Source organism: Dendroctonus ponderosae, unplaced genomic scaffold (assembly GCF_020466585.1).
Source record: "Dendroctonus ponderosae isolate FM_Combo_2020 unplaced genomic scaffold, Dpon_F_20191213v2 Dpon_F_20191213_2, whole genome shotgun sequence".
Classification (NCBI taxonomy): Eukaryota; Metazoa; Arthropoda; class Insecta; order Coleoptera; family Curculionidae; genus Dendroctonus; species Dendroctonus ponderosae.
Window position 1 is genome coordinate 2,800,850 of NW_026018165.1, and position 20,805 is coordinate 2,821,654.

The following is a 20,805-nucleotide window of genomic DNA, read 5'->3' on the forward strand; positions in this document are numbered from 1 at the left end:
GTCAAAACTTTCACATTTTTACGAATAACTCGGAAATCGTAAATTTTTCAGGTAAAACGGTTGAAACAAACATAAATTAAAATTGAACGGCCAATGTGAAAATAACAAAAAAAAGGGGGGGTTTCATTTAAAAAACCAGAGTTGGTAACTACCACACGTTTATGATGCACCCTGTATATTGGAAAGTAATTTTAGAATGTGGACCTTTTAAACGTGAAAAACTTTCGTTGGACGAATTTTCTTGTAAACTTCATATTTACTGAGATATCGCACTTTGACGCACTAATGAGCAACCCTGTATATATCAAAGACATTGACTAATGCAAGAACCAACAATATTCAACGTTTCCAAGCCCACTTACTTGACTAAACCAGATAAAATCTAAGCTTCATCAAAAAACTCATGTACAAACTAAGAAACCTGACCCGCTATACCCTAAAACGCGTACTTAAACATGCTTTCGCAAGATCTGGCTTACAAAATTCAATGGGGAGATACACATTTTTTCTCTCTTGCCCAACACCATACGAACAATACCTGCCATTGTTGCTATTGCTGTTCTATCGATAGGAACAGTAAAATATATGAGGTTTTCATGACCCTGCTTAACACCTGCTTAACTTCGACAGGAAATTCATTAGGTGTTTTGTAAGAATAATATTGCTAGCTTGTTTAAATGAAGTATTGGTTTTAAAAACGATTACAGATGTCTTTCATCGCTAAGTGTATTATGAACAATGTGAAGGCTAACAGATTATGATCTGTTTTTAAAACATTTTTTTAAGGAAAAAATATGGAAATTGGCACAATTTTGGCAAATACTTTAGCCACTGGTTAGCTCTAACTACTCCTTGAGGATATTTTAGACAAAAATCATCAAATATTGTTTAACAATGATAGGGCGTACAGTAGACCTAACAAAATACTTAAATAAATTAAAATATTTAATATTAGAATACGTAATAGTCCTATTTAACAGTTCTTCTTTGGTGGTAACAGTAGTTTAACGTTCTGCTGACATTAACCCCTTGGATTTTTTTATTTGGAGTCACCTCGAAGCATTGTTTTACTCTACTCCTGTTACCACTTAGTATTATTAGAAATGACCAAAATATGTTAATCCGGGTGCAACTAAAATGTTTAAACAATTTTGCAAAGTGCATGCAAAACAAATAGGACGCATTTTGAACATCCACCTTAGTTAATAATAACAAGGATTTTATTTTAAGGCTGCTATAAGGAAGCTAGATCGAAAAAAAATGTACTTGCCTTATTTTCAGGTCCTCTGTACGCCCTATAATTGTTGATCGACAATTTCGGGTTACTCTGTATATGTATGTAGATATTAAGGGACTTCTCTGCCAGCTTCCCATCTTTACATTTTCTTTTCTTTCAATTTGAGAAGAATTTATTCTCAATTTCTCAAATGTTTGACCATTTACTTTCTGAAATATTTGCAATTTTAACTAACTCGAGCATTTTTTTCATACAAACACTTTGACTCATTATTTAGAATCTCTTTATCTGATTTACACGAAATATAATAGACGCGCATCAAAAGTCTAATTCTAGTTTTCGTAGGCAGCCCAATAAGGCAATTTGAGTTCTAGTTTTCAACTTTTGTCAGTGAGAAATATTAGCAAAGACTATTTAATTGTTTAATGGAAACGTGATCAATACCCCATTTTTCTTTCTTGGTCGTTTGTACTGAGCTATGAATAATGACAGCATTGGGGATCGGTCGGCTTTCATTGAAAGTGTAATTGTCCGGTCGTGAATCATTTATCTACGGTTTCTAGAAATGTATAATTTAAGACCGTTTGCTAAACATTAATTGCATTACGTTACGTTCAATAAGTACTTACTTCTGGCCAGTTCCATACCGAGATCGTAAGAAATTAGTTAGAATTTGGAGATTATTGAAAATTTACGGTTGGTTGATCTCTGCTCAGTCGTGAGTTCTCAATCAAATGTGAGAGCTTAAAAAAAAATATATACCGTAGTATAAAAATCGCATGGATTTAATTCACTTAAGTTTTGTATGGCGCAAAACATTTGCTTTTTGCCTAAATTCAGTCGGTGAAATGATATTTTAATAAGCTAGTTTTCCCTGAATTCTAAATATGCGCTAAGAATAGTTAATTAATCTAAAGGTTTCGTTTCTTGATGCCGCTGTTTTCCTTCTCAGACTTCTGCGGTACACACCCATATCAAACAAATCATGTTTAACAATTCTTAACTAGTCTAGCGATTATTTAAACAATACACGTTTAATCAATTCAAATTTTCCATAGAATGCAAATTAAATATATTCGCGATCGAACATAACAAGACCATATGGGAGCATGTCGCTGACATGTTCCATTTTTCAATTGCATTGCTTTATTATGACGGATATGATTCAAAGCACCAGAAATAAATATCTGTGTGCAACACGTCACTCAACAGTCACTAAATACCGTGTGTATTTATGGCTAATTGTTCATTGGAATGTTTAAGCAATAATTTACTGAAAAGAATAGCAAAATATATGTCTCGGAAATACCTACGTGAAATTATATAATGTGAGTGCTTTGGTAGCCGGGAGATAAACACCGGACTGGAAATAATTAGTGGCTGTACTGCACAATATAATGGGCGAGAGCATCAAATCTATATATTTTTGGGCTGTTTGTATCATTAGGCGTCTAGGAGATTCTACTTGATCATTCAAAGAATGCTTACAATCACTTTAGTTCCAAATTATTTTGTAATCATAGTTAATACCTTGATTGCCCTTTTAAGTCGTTTTTTATGTTCAGTTTTTTCATCGCAGTGTTCTATCTTACACTATGCTAGAAATTAATCTCATGATTGAAGTGGAATATAAACCTGCGGCATTTGAAATTTAACATTTAGAACTCGATAGTATTTTGAGCAAAATAAATCAACTGATATGGAAGTCGTTTTGATTTATATTATTTGATGTAATGAGCTACTATTTCCTGTAACTTGTAACACCTTGGTTGGTTCCGTCGCTTTGAATCGTTATTTTCAAAATCTACATATTGGGATTGTAAGTGTTTGAGGTTGTTTTCACGTTTTGCCATTAACCCACATAGAAAACTGTCATGAATTATATCTATATTTTACTGCTTTTCCAATGCCAAGCCTTACCTAGCATACATTATTTTTCCAGGTATATCGATGCGTAATATTTTGTTTTCTTATTAGCGTCACTAGTCGTTTCTCAGTAAATCGCTGTTATCTTTAGATGCAATCGGAATAAAAGAACATATTCATAGAACATTGGTAATTGTGTTAATCGACTACCTTTTATTATAATATAGACCTTATAAAAGTTTCTGAGTAGATTTCGTAGACATATTAAATGAGATCATTGAGGAAGAAGTAGATCACTAAGAGAAATATTTATTCGTTATATTGCATGTTTTCCTGTTCAATCACTCGGAATGATCTGAGCGATACATCCATGAAGAAAGCAACATATTTGAAATAAAAAATTACTCATAAAATCGAATGAATCACACATTAATTATATTAGTCATAGTCAATTGTAATATTATACTTGACTGAACTGGTTTTGTGTTTTTAAAGCAATTTCAACCTCGATCTTAGTAGGATAATATCTCTTCAAACCACACTATCAACACCGTACATAAAAAACATATTCGGAAACGTGTATATTGTATTGTTTTAGTGAAGTGAACCACCTGCAGATCTCATTAAGCCAGTCGAGTTAATTGACTATATTTTTTTTCATTTTGATCATATCCTTTATACACTTATATTCAAAGTTTGTATCTGGTTGTGAAACCAGAATGATGTGTTTTCTTAACAAAACATTTATGAAATCCGCAAAGAAACAACTAATATTAAATATTTAAATTATTACATATTTGTTAGGGAAATGTTAGATTCGTGATCTTTAGATTTGACTAAATGTATGACTGCACTTTTAAATGTCTATTATGTTATGTAGATACCTGACATATGTAAATCTTTATGTTTAACATACAATTTCAATTATTCATCGAGTCAAAGTGTAAATGCAGACCTGTTGAAAACAATATGAAACCTCTGCTAGATTACAAGCTAATCTGAGTGGAGAAAATATAATTCAAGTTTATTCAGAGATTTTGGTGATGTTTTATATGCAAAAACTGGAGAAGAAAGGATTAGTGCCAAATTAAAAAATGAGCCCTATTTAATCAAGCTTACACAAAAACCGCTAGAAATTTAATTCCGATTAGGTTTCTTCGAAATGTTGAATAGGAAGCCTCATTAATTTGGGCAATATTATCTATTAAGTAGATTATAATTAAATTGTGCTAAGTATTCTGCTTAATATGGACATTAATTCTTCCTTCGGGCTAGCCAGATGTCTGACATAATTACTTAAACATAATTGCTTTATATAGCAAGAGCATATAAACAAACTTTATATTTTGTAATGTGACCCCCTGAGTTTTCAGAATACCTTTAGCATGCAAATGTATGCTACATAATTGCTTTACACATACATTTATAAAAAAATATTAATAAGTCTATAAATCGATTTAGGTAGATGCCCAAATCCATTTAATTACGCACATACACAGATACCTTTTTTCTTAGGAATTACAACTGAAAACTTTCTAAATTTGAAAACTTTTCAAGTACCTTCGAACAGTTTGTATCCTATGCAATTTTTCGTCCTAACTGTGATATAAAACCCATGTTATATGGAGAAAGGGCTGGAAACGATTACTAGAAGTAAATAACTGAGCATGATAAGATCAGGTCTCACCTTAAGCAACAACATTTGATTGAAAAGCATAAATTAAATTTTGTAATGTAAAAAATTCGATGTGCGTGCTTGATTTCAATAGTTGATTGATTGATTCCATAATTATATGCCATTCTATAGTTGTATCTTTAATTAAAGTAAGTATTAGCAACCAAGCTATTAACAATTTGCTGAAATTAAGCTGAATAAGGCGTGTTTGGTTACTAAAAAAATGCGACAACTATTTACAATGTGCTTCTACAGTTTTAATTTTTTATGTCCATTTTTTATTGACATGAAAATGTAATGATGGAACTTTGGCTTGTACCACAATTAAGCTAAATTATGCAGTGTTTAGAATGCCGTTCAACTCACATAAACAATATTTTCCCTTGCAACAGCACAGTATCCAAAACTCTCACCCGATTGTCCCTTCAATCGCAACTCACTAGATCCGAAAAAAAATCGACATCAAAACAAAGACAGTACCGCTAGATGAATCCCATTCACAAACGGGTACCGAGCACGCACGTGTACATTAAACGATGTATTATCGATCGGACTCGATCCTGTTCTATTACCATCCAAAGACGTACCAAGTGTTAACAATCGCCGGACGATCGTGGAGAACAACTTTACCTTCGCGGCCTACGGATCACCTTGCTCTCGGTACCACTGTCATGTGGGTGGTACCTGACCGGAGTCTGCTGATTTTTTGGTGGATAACACAATTATTGGATATTGTTTGATGCGGACTGTGGTTTATAATCCACTAATTTACTTATGCATCAACTCAAAGATTTTTTCATAGTCGCTAATTCAATCAACGGCAGATTGTAATAGTTCGGTTAGTAAGTTGTTAGAATTATTCCTGGATATTTCCTCATTCAACTCACCTTTTTATACTCTTTCTCCGCCCATCGCTTTTCATTCGTTTTACTTTTGTTTTAGTTAACTCTTCTAGTATATGCAAGTTTAGTTTTCATTTTGCTTAGTGTTGAAAGGCTTTTTCAAACATATACAAATAAACAATAACATAGAAAGCATAAAGGTGGCCTTTTAATATTGTCTTCAGCAAACAGCATACTATCTCAAAACAGTTGTTACAAATTGTTTCAAAACAGCTTTATTTTCAATTATATCAATTAAGCGCGCAAATCGAAAATCGGTTCGAATTACTCGCGCTAGAGATTTTGGGCTAATCATTTTTTATTGTTTGACGCTCAAGCCAAATCTAATTGTTTCTATTTAAGGCAGAAGTAATAAATTACTGAAATAAATTGCGATATCCGTGAGCTCATACCTCACGATCACAACAAGGCCTAATCGTGTATACGCTAATTTCAAAACACTTGTAGGCTCGGCCACGCCTATGCCAAGCAACTATTCTCACATTTTTCAAGTATAATTATTTCAAATTATCTTTATCTAGATGGGAACTGTTTTGGGCACGCCTTTTATTGAGAGAGTTTAGTGCAGAAATCATTAATTTTGAATTTGAAGCATATTTGACTGTTTTTGGATCCAAGTTTATATGCTCTGAGCAAAGAAAGAAAAATTAATTAGACTTTTGAAAGTAGTAAGATTTACTTTCATAACAGTTCTCAGATTCGGAATATTGAATCGTTTCCACTAGAGTAGTTCATGAGAGAAATTAAGTTTTTGCTAGTTTTAGCAAGGAACCTGATTTTAAAATTCAACAAATGCAAACGAAGATAAAATATGGTATATGGTGGCTTGGTGTGTAATGGTGTGTAATGGTGGTGTAATGATAAATTGCCAAATTGTTATCCGCTTTTCATCTCTTGCTGTTGCTCTGTTCAAAGCAACTATTTGGGCGCAATTTTTTTGCTTAGGCAAGGTCTTAATTTAAGTTACTTTTTCTAATCCCTCTGAGTCTTGTACTGAGAAGACATACTTTGCTTTAAGGTCAGTATAGAAATCTCGCACACTACTATTTGACAACACCATATGGAATTATTTTTCAAGCAACTTTTTACATTTATGTTAGTAGATTGTGCTATTTGTGAAGAGGCGTAATGTCAAGCCTACACAGTATTCGAAAATATTGGTTTCGTTTCCCATTCTCTTATTTTGAACTTGAATATGAAATGTGAACAATTGACTATGTGATACTCGAATAAATTCGATTTGAGGGAACGGGGATTGTATTGTGAACAATCTGCCTAATTTTATATGATAAATGGTTGGCAATTTTCGATTGATAAAAGTCAACACTGATTAAAATTTTGCTGCATATGAACAATGCTTCATATGAACACAAAAAACATGCTTCATATGAAAAAATATAATTTTATAGCAAATTATTTTCGCTCAAAAGCAGGGAATAAATGGAAAATGTTTAATTTCAACGAGGTATGTATGCTAAAAGTTGCTCAATGGCATCTTACTTTGCTTAAAAATTATCTCACATTTTTCACAATAAATGCGTACATTAATTAGTGGGTTTATACTACATAACAGCATGACCTTCTGATTTAAAAAAAAAATAAATTAGTTTAATTTTTGGTACCTATACCCTTAATGAATAATTCAATACTTTGGCGACTGAAAATCGACGCCCGTCATATGAAAGTGAAATAGCCATGTTTTTACATGCATGTTACTATACTTTGTGTTTATTCTCAGTCTTTTCTGGATCATCTAATTTGCTGTTCCATTCTTGGACTTCACCAGATGCAAAAGCAATGAAGAAAAAGTCGCTGATTATGTACACTACAGCCGACATCATAAAAATAATTCTCCATTGGCTTTGATTCGACTAAAACATTTTTTAAATGTTGAAATTAAAAATAATAAATTAGAATTCAGAATTAATTTGAATTAATTTTGGACTAAATGCTTTGAATGATTTACCTCAATTAGATTGGCGAATAATTAAAGCCATTTTTTGTACCTGATCTGTAACGATAAATTGAACAACCAGCGGCGAAATAACTGAAAAAATACTCGTGCATCCGTTACTCAAAGCCATCAGCATGCCGGAATGATTTGGAGACAAATCGATGTGGTTGACTTGAAATCCGCAAAATCCTGCTCCAATAGCGCCACCAACTAAAATTAAGATTCCTACGGATAGATAAGCCTGATCTTCCGTAATAAATCCGATAGATAATAATCCGAGTGCAGGACATAAAGTACCTGAAAAATATGTTTAGATCAGAGTTGATAATTTATGCGTTTTGGACTTACAACCTAAAGCACACGTTTTTTTCTGAAAGCCGTTTGTATGAGTTTTTTGTTCCTTATTTCATTGAGGTTTCAAAATCATGTTTGCCCAACAGAAAATTGGATAATGTTTTTTTTAGTAATTTATTAAGCTTTGTGGACGATGATCGGTTGTCTAGTTCAATGAAATGGTTGATCTGGTTCAATGAAATCAGATAGTCTTATCTGATGGAAATTGGAAATACTTACCAATACTGTGGAATAGTTTCCGTGCGTTTCCTCTGCTCATCCAAGCCTTGTTAATTAATAGATCACAGACAGTGCTAAATACGAATGACAATATCCACATAGCCAGATAAGGCGCAGCTGATAAAGCAGCATTCTATAATTTATGATTTTCAGTTTAATATAAAATCCCTGTTTTTTTTAATATGAAAGCCCTGTTAATTATAAAATACCTACCGATCTTATGTCGAATTTCAAAATTTTGTTCAAATATGTGGGGGTTTGAGTCAGGAGAACTGAGCTGCCCCAGTTTACCCCAAGATTTGATACAATTAGCGCCCAGACTGGCATGGACTTCAGTATATCTTTCCAAGGTATTTTTTGTTGCTGCAATAATCGGTTCTATTCAAGTCTGTAACTTCTACCTCATAGTTTTTACCGGTTCGCCGCATTGTCCTAAGCTGTTTTCAATGTAATCTTTTTCCTTCTGACTTATGTTCGTGTGGCATTTTGGGCGATCGAATCCAAAAAACATCCATATTAAACTCCAACTAAGCCCGAAAGCTCCCCATAGATAAAAGGAAAATGGCCATCCCATCCAGTGTGAGCAAATTAGGCCGGTAATTGGCATTGATACGATGTTTCCGAATACAGAGCCTGTGTGAAAACGACATATTTTTATTCATATCGTTTATGTACGATATTCGTACACTGGGGGGTTCTTAAATAGACATTATTTTTACCACCTGCATATGCAAAAGTTCCAATTCTTGATCGTTCCGAAGGAGGGGCCCAGTGTCCTAAAAGAGTGTGAATCGAAGGAAGAAGGAATCCTTGTGCTAAACCTTGTGTAAACCGGCAGAGCATCACTCCTTTTGAGCCAAAATTATTCGCCATAGTAGGAATTGTAATACAAGCTGTAGAATCTACTATTGTGGTACCTATGAAGTTGATGCTTTCATTAATTTACGGTTATTTTATTTTTTGGAAATAAAAATCGTTTGCTGAGAAAAATGGCAAGACAAAAAATAATTTAAGTCAGAATATTTACCCACTAGAATCCATTTGATTCCATATTTTTTGCCAAAGTGAGCAGCTGGTACTTGACAAATTATATATCCCCAAAAGAATGCGGATAAAACGATGCTTTGATCTGTCCAGTGATAGACCTGTATGTAAAAATGACTAATTATAATTTTCGTTCAATCAGTCTCAGTTAAGTCAAGAATGGTTTCGAAAATGAACAGTCCTTGGTTATATTATTAGAAGTCAAATTATTTAAATTTTGTTCACTAATCGCTTATGATTTGTAAACATGAAATGAGATAATTGAATACCATATATATGTGTACTAAAAACAGATGACACCATGATTTAATAAATTATTGAAACATTCAGAAATATTAAAAATAAATAAATTATTAAAATAGTAAATTAGTTAGTTGTGTACTCACCGGTACATCTGGGTTTAAAGTGGTACTATTATCATTCATGGCCACAATAGCTACAGAAAGTACCGATCTCATGCAATATGAGTACATCATTAGTAAAAAGTAGAGAAACATTTGTATATGCCTGCATCCTAGCAAAGACTCTGAAAATAATTTAGAACAATAACTCAATTACTATTTTTAGCTACTTTAATTGATTTTCTGTTATTTTTTTAAAAAGCTTGTTTGGAAACAGTTGAACCTGTAAAAAACACATTATCCAAATCATGTCAGTTTACGTGAGAGGAAAGCAAGAAGATATCATAAGAAATGTATCCAGGTCAACCATTAGCATTCTCCTCAGTTATCTACCTGCTTAATTAATATCTAAATAAATTCAATGATTAATTTACTATTACTAGTCGGTTAATTAATTCACTCGGAAATATTTCCCAAATGGTCTGCTACCGGGAGTGAATGGTAAAATGGATAATTGCGAGTGATAACTTGAGTGAATATTAGCACCTTACCTTTGCTTACTGCTACCTGATTGTTATTGGATTGGTCATCTATTTTTATGGAACTCGAGCAACAGTACAACTTCATTATAATCCAAGATCGACGATTACTTTAAAACAACTTTATTTCTAACGTCAATACTGCGAAAACCTGTGCATTTCCGGAGTCAAATTGATAACTCTACCTATGTGAAATAGATACAAATTATTACCTGTGTAACTGGAAATTAATAGGCTAGTAGACCAAATTATTTTATATGGAAATTGCCGTATAATTTGGGTGTTATCAATTGGCCAACTGAAAATATGTTTAATGTGCAAAGTTAATGGCAGAAAATTGGAATTCATTTAAAACTTCAAATAGTTATAAAGTCATATAAGAAAATCGAACTATATAAAAATATTTGAAAACTTACCTCCTTCTGGTGCAATTTTTTGTTGTTCACATTAACTATATCCTGCATAATTACTAATGCTTTATATTCCGCACGGTAACTCTATGGCGATAAAGTGCATTTTTACGATGTAGACATTTGATTTTTTGGCAATTTCCTGACAAGACTGCACGTGGAAAACAGCAATGAAAATTTCGACACCTTTTTCAATAGCTCACTACAGTAAAACACGACTTCTAATTACCATGTTCTCGGGGCACTTTTATCGCAAAAATATTAATAAAACTGCCATAAAATTGCTTCGCTCGGAGATATTTCCATTGAACAATGGCAGACAAGATTGTTTTCGTAAAGCTGATTAAGACATATTTTAGACGTTAGTTAATCGAAGGAGGTGACCATTTATTGAGTAAGGAAGGCAATTTTCAATGACTAATGCGGCATTGCCTAAATACAAGTTTAGTAGAGCAAATCTGAAGAAATCGCAGTGGAAACGCCGTGAAGAAGTCTTTGAATTCTCATTCATTTCTAGCGACATTCAAATCAGATTAACATCTATATTTAATTATCTACAACTAGCCTAACTCCGGAAAGTTAGGCAAAAAACTTCCTTGAAAATTATTAGTTCAGATGGTCCAAGATACACATTGCGCTTGGTTAGTTCGATTTTTGTATGTTTGCCTTTCTCAATTTCGTGGCATTTTCATTGTAGACTTTAACTTAAGCTAGCCAATGAAAAATTAGCTATGAAAACATTGCATAAAGTACTTTACTGAATTCAACAATTATATAATGTCGTGGCAAATCTCAGAATTTCTATAAGATGCTTCCTGTTCCGTCATGCGGTCACAAGTTTAATTAAGTTTGTTATCTGCTGCATTAAGTTGTCTGATTATTGAATAAATATCATCAAGCCAAAGTTTACTGGTAGCACTATTTTGTCGCAAATTTTACCATTCACTGCAGAGATTGGATGAAGCTTTTTGATTCTACCTGTAATATTGGAATTTTCATGTGTTTATTTGCGCCTTTGCTAATCTTAGCATACTTACTTTTTCTTGAACATAGTGAATTGTGGATATTATATTATGTGAACAAAAATGCTTTTGATTCGTTACGAAGAATTTATTGTAAAATCTTGATGATTTCACCGCTGTTATAAATTGCATATTATTTAAAAATCAATCCCACAGCAATGCAAATTCTTTAATCTTTGAATTTCGGTCTGTATTGTTAGTGCAACGAGTAAAACTCGTAATTTGTTGGGTTCTTTTTAATATAAAAAATACTATTTTAACACTATGCTAACACTAAGATTTTTTTCCTCCACTCGGTCCGCAATAGGGATAGTACTGTTGCTAATCTCATCTTCTCCTACATTGTTCCACCATTGGATCTCGGCTTCTGCGTATTTGATGTAGAAAATATCGGATGCCACGTATACACCAGCGGCAATCAGAAATACTATCCTCCATTGCGATGCGTCTGTCTAAAACCATTCAAAATCAATTATCAGAAAATCGAATGCGAAAAATGATTCTGAATTTACCAGATCTGTAACATATAACTGTACAAAATTTGGCGCCAGAATTGAGAAAATACTCGAAGATCCATTTGCGATTCCCATAAGTACTCCGGAGAATTTCGGGGACAAATCGACGTGGTTTACTTGGAAACCACACCAAATGGCTGCATTGATTCCCACAGCTATAATCAGTACACCTTCAATGATTCCGACATTGCTCTCGGGATTAGGAATAAATCCGAGAACGGACAACGCTAGAGCAGGCCCGAACGAACCTAAAATAAAAAAATGGCATGATGATATTTCTACCAATTGGGTCCCATTTAAGAACCCAATTGTCAATGCATCGGTTAATGTTGCATAAAAGCTTATTCATGTACTTCCACCTCGGAAAGTTGGTTTTTTACTAAACCCAACGAAATTAGTGGAGGATCCAAAGTAGCAAGAAATGTCAACCAAACCTTGTATTAGAAGCAGTTGTATTAGAAGTAGTATATAATTATATAGTAGCAAATCTTTGTAGTATATACAATGTAGATCTATTCTAAAGCCTGTAAGGATCTTAACCACAAGTTGCGTTTTTTCCAGAATACTTTAATAATTATTTAATGTTTGAGAGAAGATAGATTTATAAAATATTTTTTATCTAATCTACCACCTACTAACATTTTTGCGTGATTTCATCTTGGGTATAAGAACAGTCTTTTTCTTGACATTAATATATTTGTCAAAGCGCAACTTACCAATTGTATTCATTAATTTCCTCGTCTGACGAGTAGTCAGTAGCTGTTTTTGAACAATCCAATCCGCTGTAGGACCGAAACACAATCCCAATAAGAATAGTGCTAAGTAGGGGGCAGCAGAAAGCAAAGAGTTCTAAAATCGTTTAAATTCCTAGAATTAGGAATTTTATATCAACAATTCCATTTACCTCTGATATTGGTTGATTTGCAACTTTGCTCAGATAAGTGGGTATCTCCGTCAACAACGTAAAATAGCCCCAGTTTTGCCCAGAGTTTGCAACTACTATAGCCCAGAACGGCATCGACTTGAAAATTGGTTTCCACGGTGTATGTGGAGGCTGTAATCCTGTAAAAATTTAATACATTTTGACTAATTTCTTTACCAAGACGCTTAAACCTCTTTCTGTTCAATGTCTCCTATAGATGATTGAATATAAAATTGTTCTTCTTTGGTAATATATTTGTGTTCTTGAGGACTATTTGCGCCAAATATTGTCCAAATTATGCACCAAAGTAATCCTATTATACCGAATAGGTAAAATGCCCATGGCCATCCTGCCCAACTGGCTGAAATGTAGCCAGTTACTGGCATTGCAACGATAGTACCAAACGCTACACCTTAAATGAAATAAAAATTAGTAAATGTAAATAACCCAGCGGGAAAAAACAGTCTGATAGTCATTTTAAAATTTTTGAAGATGATTTGTAACATTTCCTACAATCGATAAAGTATGTTAGAATTTACCTGTAAATATCATGTTTCCCAGTGTAGTTCGCTCTTCTTTTGGAGCCCATTTTCCTAAAATGTTGTGCACGGAAGGGAAAAAAAATCCTTGAAATAACCCTTGCATAATTCGAATTGCCATGACTCCATATGATCCCAAATTTGCAGCAGTAATAGGTGTCAAAATGCAGCAAACTAATAAAACAGAAGTTCTTATTCGATAAAAAGATATATTGGAAAAATTTGGTATACTCGTTTTCAATAATTAATATAATTGAGTTAACGTACCTGAGTTAATAACCATTGCAACTACAACAAGCCACTTTACTCCAAATCGTTTTCCAAGTTCCCCAGCAAAAACTTGTAAACACACGTACCCGATGAAAAAGGACGACAAGATAAAATTGGTGTTTTGCCAATCATATATCTGAAAATTTTGGAATATAAAATAAAGATTTTGTGGTTTTTTTAACATCTGTTGTTTCACTTTCCTAACTCTGGGATGTTAATCTAAGGTTTATTAATTTCATAATAGAAGAGAAAGAAATAAATATACCTAGTGAGCATATTTAGCCCAAGAGTGTTGAACTGTTTAGCTAACTATCTTTATTGTAGAACAATCAAATTGAATATCTGATTATGTTGTTGATTGTTTTTAGGACAGAGTTCGTAAATTAATCTCTAAAATGGCGTACTATTTTGAGGAGAACTTTGTTGAAAACGCCTATAATGGATACAATATTGGTAAAATTGCTTCAAAAGCTGGGTTGCTTATTGCAGTTTTATCTATTTCCAAAAAAGTTATTCCGAATTAACTTGTTCCACTATTGTAAACAGCTGTTGGAAAATATTTATCAGATCAGAAATATGCAAAATTTAATCATTTAGCTTGATTACGATTTGGATTGATTGCGTTTTAAACCTTCTAGTTTTATTAAACAATTGATTAAAATATGCGTATCAAAACAACAAACCAAAAATTGAAATATTATTCCACTCAAAGATTATTAGTAGAACCACTGATTCATATCAGGTGTACTAGAAAACCTGATGTTCTTAACACTCACACAGATCAAGACGTTGAACTTTTTGCTACTGTTTTGCTTTTTTTTGCAGGGTTCCAATATACCACGATATTGACAGACTATTAATATTATTAGTCGATCCAAAAGTGATAAATTAAGCCATATTATTATACGCATTTTTTTCCGTAAAATTTTCTTACCGGTATATCCGGATTCTTGCTGGACGCTTTAGTCATAGCCACTATACCTACTGATAGATTAACCCTCATGGCATATCCGATTGCAAGCAGAAGGAACATAAGCATTGCTTGGAAGTGTCTGACTCCTATAGAAGGTCCTAGTAAAAAAAATAAAGAAGCATTACATCTATTTTCTATGAATAAAATAGTAATGTTTGTTACAAAACAGTACATCGCGTGCCACTTACCATTATTCACTATTTCTGCTTCTGAAAACTCTGGTTCCAGTTTCGATTTTGTTTTGATATCCTTCATTTCTACTTTGTGGTTATTTCACTGTTCTTTGGAAATAGTTCGTCTTTTCTCGCTGAATCGTTGCTTTTTAGTTCAAGTCTTTACCTATTACATCTGCTTGCAACCATTACTGAACTAATTTTTGCGAATTGATAATTTAAACCGGCTTGCGCTCAATTGTGCACAAGTTTGCTCTTTCAAGAATATGTCAATGAAATGATTGAAAACCATTTTATAAATTACTTCTTATATTATTAATCTAATTCCTCAAAGATGAAGATAAGTTGAGTAGATTTGAAGTATCATAGATTTCTTTCAAAACAATTTATTGATAAGGAAATTTGCAATAAGCGTCGATTCTACGTCATTAATTTTAATACAAATCATTCATACACAAAAGTACTAAGTATATTTTTTATCCTTCTTGTACATTTTATATGCACAAATGTGCCAACTCATAATAGATTGAACTTATATTACACTTCTGACCAACCATAGATAGTTGAAACATTTAACCTAAATCCTTTTCCTCTTAATTTTTTATTTTAATTAAAAACCGCCTTGCGCGTTATTTCAATATATTTGAGTAAAGGTTAGTATTATAGTGTTATTTACGCCAACTTTTAATTTTCATCTAGTATGATGTTTCGGAAAAGTGTGTCTTAACGTTATAATTTTTTAGGCATTTAACTATGTATTTCGTAATTTATTGTTACGCATTAGCACGCTAAGAAGTTTTCTTTTCGAGTTAAAATTTCAACTTTTAACATAATTCATTAATTATTAGGCTCAATTGACGTGCAACATATCATTATATCAGCTGTTCAAAGAATAAGAAACTTGGAATTTTATTGGTAATTTTTCCATATTTTCTAAGTGTTATTAAAACTGACGCATAACTACTAATCGGAGCCAATTCTGAATTCTGAAGTGTTCAGTTGTTAGCGCCATTGTTTGTATTTATCAATCAATTTGACAAATATTTTAATAAAAAACAATTCAGGTCGCATGGTAAACAATATGTTTTAAATGTCAGCAACCAATACTATTTGATAAAAAAAGTTATTCAGAGCTCGACACGAGAACAATTCAATTCAATTTCCTTTAATTTGCTGCTTTATCAATTATAATAATTTATTACTTCCGTTTGAAAATGAGAACCATTACAGTGAAAAACATCAAGTTATTCTTAAAAATTGCTTTGTGGCAGCACCTTAAAAGTACTTTCTAGTTCTGTGCAGTTTTATGAAACTATTATAGTATTAATTTACTGTTATTTTAAAACGATATATCTATTTTATCGCGAACTGTAACGTTCTGACAGTGGCAGTCAATTATTTTTCGTCTTCTATTACGATTTTTTTTATTTATCTCCAAAACGTTTTTGACACATTGTATATGCCGCTCTATTATAATTTTCCCAAGTGGTACTAATGAATTTTATCTACTTACTTTAATTAATTAATCTTTCACGTTCTCTTCGGCAATAAGTATTGGCTTTGTTTCCTAGCAGTGAAATGTATGAAAATTATAATGTGTGATCAAATATTGTGAAATTCGGTCAATCACTTTAGCAAAAGAGGACAATTGCTCGCAGAATTAGAATCACGCAGTTTTCAAGCCATAGATTAGAAAACACTTTGCTTTGTTATTGTGATGTTATGTTAAGTTCAATAAGTTTTTCTAGATAAGTAATCTTTTGGAAAACGTGGTCGATAATATCTGAAGTACCATACGTATTTATCTAAATGAGATACAGTGAGATGCAGCTTAGTGTTGAAAGCTTTCCAAAAATCTGGCCCAGATCAAGCTACTGAACCAGCCGGGAATTTGAACCGATTGCCCAATTCAGACATACGATCCCTGACAACTATACGTTCGGACGACGCCCGAAATTCTAATTGAATAATCTAATCTAAGTTTGAAGTATTTGAATAAGGTTTAGTTTAAATATATTTTTTTCTTTAAAGTTCAAAAATAGGGTCTCATGCAAGTTCCCCATCATACAGCAAGATTTTAGCGCATTACTTTTTCATTTCTCAACAACTACATAATGAAATAGTAGAAATTAAAAAGAAATGAGAAATAAATATTCGGAAGTATTGGCCGGGAAAATCAAAATTACGCTGATATCTGATAATAAACTAAGTGTGTTTAGATTAACATCTGCCAGTTTGAGTTGGATAAGTTTCATACTTTCACATAAAGGCATGCTAAAATAACGCGTCGTGTTGCAACAGATATAAAGCTACGATAAATTATAATTTCTCAATACAGTAAAAGCAAATAAATGCAGAAAATTTGAAATAATCTAAACATTGTTCATTGTGTTATAAAAAATTCGGGGAGACTGCTAGTGTTGCTGTTCGTGGTAAAAGTTCAGGCCGACTCCGCATTATTTCCTGAAAGAGAACGTTGTGTACTTGTAAAGATCCGCAGATCCCACAGAAGAGGCACCCTACGACAAATTCAAGCTCAGTGGAACCAGGAAACAAATAATCTGGTTACAATTTTTATAAAGAAGGTTTATTAATTTATGGGGTTCAATATAAAAATTATTTTTTTATCTCCTTTCGGTTTAGGCAAAGGAGAAGCCACTATTTTCAGCCATCCAAAAGCAAAAACGTTTTAATTGGGGTAAATCTAAAATGTCCTTTAGAACGGAAATAATTCGTAACGTAATTTTTAGTGCGGAATCAAAATATGATGGTGTGAATGTGTGATTTTCGGAAAAAACTGATTTGAACAAAATCAGTATAGTAAGCTTATTGGCAAATATGAGTTTGTTGATGGAACTGTAAATGCAGAAGCACCAATAAATTTTACCAAGAAGTTTAATTTCAACCATGGAACAATATTCTGGAAGTAAAAATTGCATATTTCAACAGGATGGTGCGCTTTTTCACACAGCTAAAACGACCAAAAACTGGATTGGAGATTATAATTTCAAAGATTTATTGTGGTTCTCAAGCACCCGGACTTGAATGTCATAGAAATTCTATGACATCAAATGAAGAACTATTGCGTAACGATTCTCAGCCAACAGTTCCGGGATTAAAGGCAAAAACAAGTGAAATTTGTAATTTGCTCACTCCAGAATATTGCCAGACTCTAGTGGATTCAAAGGCAAAACGCATAAAAGCCGGTCAAAGACGAAATGTGTTGTTACTTCTTATTAAACTTCGCTTTAATATAGTTGTATTAAAGTGCGTCCGAATATTTATTTGTCAGGAAGTGTGTTAAATTTTTGCTAATTTGCTATAGAGAAAAAGCAAAATAAAAAAATGTCTTCCATCGTCAGCGCTTATGCTGCGTAAAGGTATATTGGAATAATTTTTCAGTAGAACAAGCAAAAAGAAATATATAAAGGGCTTATTTTCTACTCATTGAACATCGTCGTTTGGCGTATACCGCGTGTCAATTTGAAAACTTCCCACTCTTAATATCTTTCTTGCAGTTGAAAATATGAAAAATTGGAAAGACCCGTCAATTTCATTTGTAAGGGGGACACTTTAAATTAATATTTTTAGCCTCCCTCTAGGACGGGTTAGAATCTTAAATGGGAAGGGGGGTCAACTGACACATCGTTTTAAAGGGCGTTCAATTCTCTTTATATTAGTTATTATTTTGTTGCTTTTTATCCAGAGGTTTTCAAATAAGAGCGTTTCAAAATTACAGAAACAATTAAACTTACCTCCATTGAGATTTTGGTTTTCAGATTAGTGTTTAAACAAAAATTATATTGAAACTAATGGGTTTTTCGGGCTTTTAGGCCGTCGTTGGGTAGAATTTCTACTCGGGAATGGCCTCGGAAGTCTATCTCTTCTGATAAAAATTGTATTATTGGGTTTCCTTATAGTACAAATGATTATAATATTCGGATATACCCTTAAAATCGTTGAATCACAGGAAGAAAATCTAGATTAAACAATTGATTTCGTGGCTCGTAATTTGTACGCATTGTTCTGATCCTGTTGTTGACTAGTACAAATTATATCTTTTACAGTTTTCACTTGGCTTTACACGGTCCGTGACCAGATGACAATGTAATAGGGAGTTTGATTAGTTTTACTACGGAAATCCACAAAATTTGAATTGTTTTAATGAACTTCATTATAACAAAAGCTTAATCAATATTCTTTTAATTTGTTAGTTTTAACATCATACTGGAAATACTCAAGTGTGTTGTCAATGTTCACACTTTTTTATCCAAGTTTTTATCCAACATTCTTTCAGGCATTCAACATTTTCGATTAGAGATTGACGCACATTGATAATTTGTCATAAAAACTGCGATATATTTTCGCATAAGTATCAGTTAATTAACCCTTACTATCAATGACTATTACTAGATTATATTACTTCATTTGTGCTCTAATAACTAGTTCATTTATAATTTCCATTATAACTGTAAATTATTTCTATTCGTCTGAAAAATGGAGACCACACTTAATGTTTCAAATAAAGCAGATTCACTTGATATCTTAAATGACAATCATTTGCCGATATCTGGCGCTATTGTAAGACGTAATTTCATTTCATGTACTTGTACTCACTGTTAGGTGATTTGAAATAAAGAGGGATTATTATTATTATTATTATTCTGATTTACTTTCCTGACTGCGTGTACTTGTTATGATATTCCTATCTTTCCTGGGTTTCAGTCAAAGTGTGAAGTAAAAATTTTTAAACATCGTATATTTCATTCCGTTTCGGCGAGATAACAGCGCCATCATCAGATTTAGAATTTTACACAAACTACAAACACCAATTCACAATTAAAACATGTTGTATAAAATTTATAATTTACAAAGTGTTAAAACGTTCATCAGTTTTTGAGGGAAAAAAATTCTTCCTTCTGGGAGAGCAAAACCTTTGGGGATGGATAAATGTATAGCAAACGAAAGTTGGATAAAGAATTTGACAACAATAAAGATACCAAATCCGGTAATGTATATTTTATCGCTTGGACTAAAGTTTTCCCTAAATAAATCTCAATATAAACCAATTGATAACATCATAACAAACGTCGAAAATGGAATCTTTTCACTAAACAATGAACTAAAGATGAATGTCAGAAACAAATTATGTAACATATTAACAAATATTAAAAATCAAAAAAACAACAAAAAAAATAGAATTGAAACTAGAATAGACAGACTGATATGTGAAACAAAGCAATGGGTCCTAACAGCAGATAAATGTAATAAAACAGTAATTATGCTTAAAAACGAATACCAAACTATACAAATGCTAGCCTTACTAAATGACATCAATACATATAAACAGGAAAAAAAAAAGATTTAACCAATAATATACAAATAAAACTAAAAAAAATAATACATTTTTGGTTTAAAGAGAACTATGTAACTGAAGAAACAAAACGAACACTGTACTTCAGTAACGGCCAAGCACCAGTAATATACGGACTACCTAAACTTCATAAAAACAACATACCATTATGACCAATCGTTAACAATATAGGCACACCAACTTACAACTTATCAAAGTTCCTCTCCACAATTCTAAGAAATGTCTTAGGTCAGTCAGAATATCATATTAAGGACTTTTGGAATTTTTGTGAATTTATCAAAAACCAAAAAATACTACATAATGATGTGATGATGTATAAGAAATAAATGGAAGGAAATCGAACAACATACAACAATTCCAGAAAAATAATTTATTGAAGCTGTAGAACTATGCCTAAAATCTACATATTTCAAGTTTGAAAACAAATATTATTCACAAATATACGGTGTAGCAATGGGTTCCCCCATATCAGCGAC

At 32.5% G+C, this 20,805-nt stretch overlaps 3 protein-coding genes across 3 annotated transcripts in view; all 3 read right to left on the minus strand.

Moving 5' to 3' along the window:
* LOC109536892 (serine/arginine repetitive matrix protein 1) overlaps window positions 1–5,449 on the minus strand; it is a 53,032-nt gene extending 47,583 nt beyond the window's left edge. The window contains exon 1 of the mRNA XM_019903339.2: window positions 5,145–5,449. The gene's annotated coding sequence lies outside the window, so the exon portion shown is untranslated. The remainder of the gene's footprint in view (window positions 1–5,144) is intronic.
* Window positions 5,450–5,809: 360 nt separating this feature from the next.
* Window positions 5,810–11,099, minus strand: LOC109536902 (putative inorganic phosphate cotransporter). The gene is made up of 10 exons (XM_019903355.2): window positions 10,548–11,099; window positions 10,144–10,316; window positions 9,638–9,777; window positions 9,235–9,352; window positions 8,930–9,124; window positions 8,623–8,840; window positions 8,421–8,570; window positions 8,208–8,340; window positions 7,687–7,931; window positions 5,810–7,551 (listed from the first exon to the last, which is right to left on the minus strand). Exons 2-10 carry the CDS (start codon window positions 10,217–10,219, stop codon window positions 7,396–7,398), a joined length of 1,431 nt encoding a protein of 476 aa, XP_019758914.1. The 5' UTR covers window positions 10,220–10,316; window positions 10,548–11,099; the 3' UTR covers window positions 5,810–7,395.
* Window positions 11,100–11,636: 537 nt separating this feature from the next.
* LOC109536896 (putative inorganic phosphate cotransporter) lies at window positions 11,637–15,288 on the minus strand. Its single transcript, XM_019903346.2, has 9 exons — window positions 14,971–15,288; window positions 14,744–14,880; window positions 13,807–13,945; window positions 13,540–13,713; window positions 13,192–13,412; window positions 12,983–13,132; window positions 12,795–12,927; window positions 12,076–12,326; window positions 11,637–12,015 (listed from the first exon to the last, which is right to left on the minus strand). The coding sequence occupies exons 1-9, from the start codon at window positions 15,035–15,037 to the stop codon at window positions 11,815–11,817; spliced, it is 1,473 nt and encodes a 490-aa protein (XP_019758905.1). The 5' UTR covers window positions 15,038–15,288; the 3' UTR covers window positions 11,637–11,814.
* Between the last annotated feature and the right edge of the window lie 5,517 nt (window positions 15,289–20,805).